Here is a 7,486-nt window from a genome sequence, read left to right as displayed (position 1 = left end):
GTTGAAACTTATAACATATACAAAACCAACAGAATGTTGCCTATTTAAAATACAATGTCATAATTTCTAATAAAATGTAATCTTGCAGCTTTAACACAATTCTTAAATCCATATTAGCAGATTTTTTAACAAGCCAATAATATATACTGATGGACGGAGCTGGATGCGCAGTGTACATTCACATCACCTTAAAATCACATCACAGAGAATAATTTTATATGACTCTAGATCAGCACTTTATAACTGCAACAAAAGAGACTCATCTCAAAAAAATGGGAAGTAAAGTAAAATTTGTAAAGAAAAACTTACCGATTAGCCAAAAATTCAGGTTTGTATGGACTCTTTTATAACGAATATAATGGAAAAGATGCTTTTGAGTCAATAAAAAATAAAATATACAGATCCAGGCGAGTGCATTGGGAAAATCTGTACGACAATCTATTTTCAAATTTATCATACCTTCAAACTAGATAATTGTACAACTCTGACGTTTTATTCAGTAAGTACAGTTATGGAAAATGTACCGCCCTTCTTGCCAAGATAGTTATCATGCATTTATCATCATGTAGCTGCAGTAATAACTCGTATACTGATATTAATCACATTTTGTTTGGATGAAGTAATTACATCCACAAGAAAAGTTTACTATAGTTTCTTGTTGAAAACTACTCCTTGCCTTTAAACTCTCTAATAAGCAGAGAACCGATATATTTGATTACTAGAAAAATTTTTTGGCTAATGGTTCTAATACAAAAATTATAATACATTGTACAAATATTGACAGTACTTATTTGCAACTGAACAACAATAAGTTCACAAATGAACTCTTATAAATGAACATTAGTATTTGCAAAAATCCTACAGAAAAAATTGTGTAAAATGTGTATCATTGGGATTAATGAAAAATTGATATAGTGTTTAGTGAGAATTGGATGCCAATTTCAGTTAGTAGTGAGAATCAATTTTACGAAGATTGGGAGAAATACAAAGGCATAACTTTTCATTTTATTACCCAATTAACTATAATACTAGTTTATTCAACGGTTAAAACAAATTTTGGAAAGAATCTTTTCTCAAAATCTTAAATGGGTCTTGCAAAATATATTCACTCCTTATATTCCCGTTAAAGCAGATTTTGAAAAAGCTGCCAGTTTTAGATGGTATAACAGAAAAACATTTTCTAATAATTTGGTAGTTAGTTATTATTATATTCTTGTATACTTACCGCTGCTTTTAAATTTTCTAATTCTTCTTTTTTGGATCGCTTGAAAAATCCCGCCTAAAATTAGGATTATTAGAAATTATTAACAAAGTCTTATTGCACTATACTTACCTTAATTAAGACTAAAATCAGTATCATTAACAGTATTAATCCAATTATAACAGAAATAATGATAACCCATAAAGCCACTTTAATTTCTTTAGTGTCATCATTTATAAGGATGCTTGATAGGATAGTTGTATCTGATCTAAAAAGCAATTATTCCGTAAGCTATTTTTTTAGAACTAGAGTATGCATTCCAAACTAAAGAAAGGTTGTAAGTATGAATTAATGATCTTCGATTGTAGGAGCTGTATCTCGAAACTTAAATAAAGGATAATTCATTAAATGTGTTTAATCTCCAAGATATAAGAGCAAAAAATATTGTACATCTCATTGTGGGAAAGATAGTTACGATTTACGATTAATTATGAAAATGAAAACAAGATCTTGAAAGATGATACCGTAGAACTAGCATGGAAAAGATTAAGTACTAATATAAGGACAGCTGCAGAAGAGGCATTAGGCAAACGAAAGATGAACCTAAACGGAAAGCCCAACACGAAACCATGGTTCACACACGAAATCAAATCACTTGCGGAAGAAAAAAGAAAAGCATATCTTCAATATAGAAGTCAAACAATTACATATGCTGATTACAAAGTCGTGAGGAATAGGACAAATATTGAAATACAAACGATTAAGAGAAATTCTGGGAGAAATACTCATCAGACATGGAAAACGACTTATATGGGGGACAAAAAAAGATCTGGAATATGATAAGGAACATCAAAAGACCAATCAATGAATACATTCACACGAAAACAATAACGTTAAAAGAATGGGAAAGGTATTTCCATGAACTCTACGGTGACACAATAACAAGCCAACCCATAGAACAGAAACAAGAAAATATATCTGGGGAAGGAGAAGACATCCAACAACAATTAATATCAAAAGACAAAATTGAAGCAACAATGCGCAAGATGAAAAACAGGAAATCATCAGGGCTGGATAACATTAATAACGAGCTTCTTAAATATGGTGGCAATGAATTAATAGACCAAATTCATGTCATGTTCAACAAGATATACGACCAGAGAAAAGTACCAGAGGAATGGAAAGTAAGCATAACGATCCCCGTCTTTAAAAAAGGGGAAAAGAAAGATCAAATAATTATAGAGGGATCAGCCTCCTAAGCACGACTTCAAAATTACTAACAAAAATTATTGCAGAAGAAATCTCAAGTAGCGGCATGAGCGAAGAACAACAGAGATTTAGACAAAATAGATCAACCATAGACGCTATATTCATCTTAAGACAGATTGCCGAAAAGGCCATAGAGTACAATAAAACCGCGTTTATGTGCTTCATAGACTTAACAAAAGCATTTGACAGAGTGAGATTACATGACACCATTGAGCTACCAAAAGAACGAGGCGTAAACCAAAGGACAATAGACATAATTCGGGACATGAACATCGGAAATAGCACATATGTAAGAGCAAACAACGAACTCTCCAGTAAAATGCCAGTATCAACAGGGATCAGACAAGGAGATAATCTCAGCCCAATACTCTTCAACATTATAATGGACGAAATCATAAAAGAAGTCAAAACGGCAGGCAGAGGATACAGAATGGGAAAACATGAGTTTAAGATAGTTTGCTACGCTGGTTGTGATATCCGAAGATGAGGATAATCTGCAAAAACTGCTACACAGATTTGAAACAGTTGCAGGAAAATTCAATATGATCATATCGACACAAAAGACACCATCCTTGACAATAGCGAGAGAACCAAGAAGTTGCAAACTGGCAATTTATAATAAAAGTGTAGAGCAGGTTATGTCTTTTAAATATTTAGGGGTTAACATCACGAGCAATAGGAACTTGAAACAAGAAGTCAAAACGCAAACAACAGCAGCATCTAGGATATCAGGATTCCTTCGAACCGTGATATGGAGGAATAAATTTTTAAGTATCGAAAGCAAAACACGGATATATAAAACTTGTGTCAGACCAGTAATGATATACGCCATAGAAACGAGGGCGGAGACTGCAACTACTAAGCGGATTCTTAGAACGACCGAGATGAAGACATTACGCTCAATCACAGGGGAAACTCTAAGAGACAGAATAAGGAGCAATGAAATCAGAAGAATGTGTGACGTTCCGGATATAGTGAGAGATGGGATGAGATGGGCCAGAACTAGAAGAAGAGCATGGAGAGATCATGTCAATAGAATGGACGACGATCGACTGGCGAAAATCGCAAAGGAAGAGAGACCCAATACAAGTAGACCGCTTGGAAGACCACCAAAGCGCTGGTATGAGAGCTGGTCCTCGGAGTCACAACTTAGGCTGCCTCTTTGAAAACACAAGACATAGTCTTAAAATAAGAAGAAGAAGAGATTAATTATTTGTTAAGTATCTATTACCCTATTAACACCCTTTGTATTGTTAAAAAAGTGGTAATTACTATGATATTTGTATAAAATGATACTAATGCCAAGCTTGATCTTTACATAAACTGTTTAAGACTTGAACAAGCCTATTTAGAATATTTACTTTGAAGATCTTTATTTTTTGTTTTTGTTACACATTTGGAGAATAAAATTTTATTTAAAATTAAAATAAAAATTCTATAAGCAAATAACTCAATAACTGATCGATTTACATGAATTTAAACGGTTTTTATAATATGTTTTGTCCGTTCGTCTGTAGCAACGATATCTTCACAGGAACCATGTAGCGAGCTCAGGTTATTGCATTTAATTAATATATAGCTGTAGATGTGCCAAAACGAAAGAAATTTTGTACGTTATAAGGAAAAAATTAATTAAATTAACCAAAATGTGACATTAAAGACAGCTAAAAATTTTACGTTTAGACTTGCAATAGTTATTTACATAACTAGTTATTAAAAAAGCGATATTGTTCAACAAGCGTAATATTTGCCAAAACAAGCGCCAGCCAATTTTGTAAATTACGTGAGCTGAATGATATCGCTTTTTTTCATCTTTACGTACAACGTTGTATCTAATTCCGCGCTTTTATAATATTATAAAGAATCTTACAATGAAAATATTCTTGTGGAATCAAATGGTATTAGTATTGTTACTATGCAAGCAAACAACGATTTTTAACATGTCAAAACAAGTCAGAAGTAATTTTTTGAAATGTCTTCAGATAGAGAATTGCGATTTCAAAAATATAAGGAACAACGAAAAGGTACTACTTGCTTTTTTTGAAAATTTAAAAACATAAAGAGTGTCGACTTTGTGGACTACATATTCAATATTGAGATTTGAGCTCACCGTGCGTAGAAATGTCGATATCAAGAAGTACACTATGCTTTTGGCTTGGCTGAAAACACGGTTAACAGGATACCAGTAAAAAAATCGAAGATTTTGACGAAGGAGAATGTAGAAAGATTTGTAAAAAAGGAAGAAATCGAAATATTTCTATTTGCAAAAGTTCGACTCAATTTACGATATGTATCTAATTTATTATTAAATAAATCTATTCCTTAGGTCCCAATGATAATATGGATTGCCGGAGCCTGCAGGAAGACTGAACCGACGTTCCTACGAGAAGGAGACGTATTTGATGCATGTACCTTTAAAATTAAAATTCCAGAAACACACGTTATTCGCGAATTTGTGGTCATTGCTGGAAATATTGCTGGTATCAATCTGGTTGACCTCTTCAAAAAGTATAGAAATATTAGACCTCCTACTGTAAAGTATGACAGATTGTTTGTGCGGTATTATAATGGAAAATGTGGCATACAACCCGTGGGCATAAATACCTTGGAAAGTTACCAGCAAAAATTGCTCAGTACCTGGGTCTACCTAATGTTAAAAGGGTACACAGGACATTGTTTCTGACGCTCTCTCGGCTCAGGCTGACTCAGGAGCGGACATTCTGGAAATAAAGCAATTCGGAAGATAGAAATCTAACAGTGTAGCCGAAGGCTACGTTGATAGTTTTTCAGAAAACATTCTGGGCCATGTATCTGGCATACATGTAGATATCACAGCTTCGAATGAAATTAACATTAGACAATAGTATATTCACCTAGAAAATGGAATTAATTTAAATAACTGTCTTTAACAATATTGTTTTCAATGTTTATAAATCTTAAAATACTTTTGAATTAGTCAAGAGTCAGTTTAAATAATGAAAAAATTGTCAGTTTTCACAATAACTAATATATTATTCTTTGAAACTTAAACAGTTACGTAAAGCTTTTATATAACTACTTTTCATAAATGATATATGAAGGTTATAAAAAATGTGACGTTTCCTGATGTAAGAGTGACTTAAAGTGTCACATTTGATACAGGGATCAGATAAAATACTATTGTTTAATAGATCACCTACATCATGAATATCAAAATAGAAATCTGTTTTAACCACAATAATTTTTTTAAAACGGGTTAGAAATTAGTACTTTCTGGTTTATTTTTAGGTCGGAAAATCTCGTTTTGTCGGACCGAGCCAGAAAATTATTGTGACTATTTCCTTCGAAAAATTTAAGCCAACCAAAAAGCTGTAATATTTAATGTTTACCTAGCAACGATCAAATTTCAGCATTAATACTGCACTAGTGCAAATTATCGATAATTTGCACTAGTGCCAAATTTTCGTCTAGGATTAATAAACATCATTTGGTTTTAATTTTATATTTTAAGAAAAGGAACAATTATTGTTTATTTTAAATTAAATTTTTCTCAGGAAATAGTCTGCCAAAATGCCCTCTCGTGCATGTCAAATTGTCTCATAATTTCCTCTCGTGCGCATTCGCGCACTCGAGAAAATTAAATTATCGACAATTTGACATGCACTCGGGACATTAATATTAATCCGGTAAAAGCTTTTCTAGGACTCATTTTTATTTACTTTTCGGCTTATCTTTGATGAAAAAAATAATAAAATAGTTAGTCTAAGATAGTGTCAATTGGTTTCTATAGTAACCGAGTATTGTATTATTTAAAACTATATAATAACTTGACATATTTTGACGTTTTGAAAACGTGACATTTATTATAAAGTGGATATTCAAAATGATGCATTTGATTGTGTTTATTGTACAACAATGCCCGTTTTAAAAAAATATTGTACGTAATACGTCCCGAAAGTGGTTTTTTACCTGCGGCTCGCCCTGCAATTTGCCCACTCGTTCAGTAAAAGACCACTTTCTGAACTTGTTAGGTAAACTATTATTTTTTTTCAGTTGTTAGTTCGCAAAAATATGTAAAAGCCATTAATTGCATTTTTGTAGTTGTATTGATATTCCGGTTGTAGGTTATCTATTGATCGACATAATTTTGCAAGTTATCAATGTCAATGTTTTGATAAAGACCACAACAAAGAAACGTCAATTTTTTTATGGAAACTTAATTGCTAACAGTAAAAAATGCGCTATAGTCTCTACTGCCGAGAACGCGACAACATTTTTACTGGATATTATTTTACTCATAGTTCAGTCAAATAAAAATTATTATTCTAACTAACATTTTCTGTTAGAAATTAGAAACTCCCAATAAAACTTCTAATTTTTAAATAAAAATTGTCAAATTATTACAAAAATTGAAATTCATTAACCTTTAAACAGCCAGTGTGTCACATCTAACAATATTTGCATACGGTAAGTTGGCGTCATAAAATATACAATAGAAGTACAATAAGATATGCGTTACTTTGGAAAGTCTTAATTATCACCCTGTATATTGCAAAACAGTTACGTATATATTTATAAAGTTCAACAAGTCAACGACTAATCAATTTTTCAAATATCTTTTTTTTATTGCAAAATGTTATCATTTTGAAGATGTTCGGAACTAAAACACAGATTCAATCATCTGTTTAGTAAAATTTTAGGATTTAGGACAATAAATATTGCTAAGTTTTTGCAAGATGGAGCACCACCCCATTAATTAGGTTTTCAATGTCCTGCAGAATCACGACGTCACATTTCTTAGGTCGGTAAGTTCAGTTGACGCAAAAGGACGTTTGCTAAATAGGGATCATTCCTGATAGGTTGAATAATGCAATATTCGTTATAGTTAAGATATTGCCTTAGAGTGTACTTTTTGCAGTAAAGATGAAAACGATAACAATCAATGATTTTATAGATTGACTAATGTAGGTATTCTTTGTTATAATTAGAACAAGGAATTTCATAAATTATGTTAGTCAATTGAAAATTACTGAAAAT

The 7,486-nt window shown here is 32.0% G+C and overlaps 1 protein-coding gene across 3 annotated transcripts in view; it reads right to left on the bottom strand.

The window, feature by feature from the left end:
* LOC130452766 (integrin alpha-PS3-like) overlaps positions 1 to 7,486 on the bottom strand; it is a 91,994-nt gene that overhangs the window by 23,423 nt on the left and 61,085 nt on the right. For 2 of the 3 annotated variants that reach the window (XM_056792187.1, XM_056792189.1), the window contains 2 exons: positions 1,334 to 1,469; positions 1,226 to 1,279 (listed from right to left, as the gene is read on the bottom strand). In XM_056792187.1, coding sequence (XP_056648165.1) covers positions 1,226 to 1,279; positions 1,334 to 1,469 — 190 coding nt within the window. Of the gene's footprint in view, positions 1 to 60; positions 244 to 1,225; positions 1,280 to 1,333; positions 1,470 to 7,486 lie in introns of those variants that run through there. The other variant, XM_056792190.1, reaches the window with a different exon arrangement.

Source organism: Diorhabda sublineata, chromosome 2, assembly GCF_026230105.1.
Source record: "Diorhabda sublineata isolate icDioSubl1.1 chromosome 2, icDioSubl1.1, whole genome shotgun sequence".
Taxonomy (NCBI): Eukaryota; Metazoa; Arthropoda; class Insecta; order Coleoptera; family Chrysomelidae; genus Diorhabda; species Diorhabda sublineata.
The sequence above is the reverse complement of the archived record's forward strand: the minus strand, read 5'-3'. Positions and strand labels throughout refer to the sequence as shown.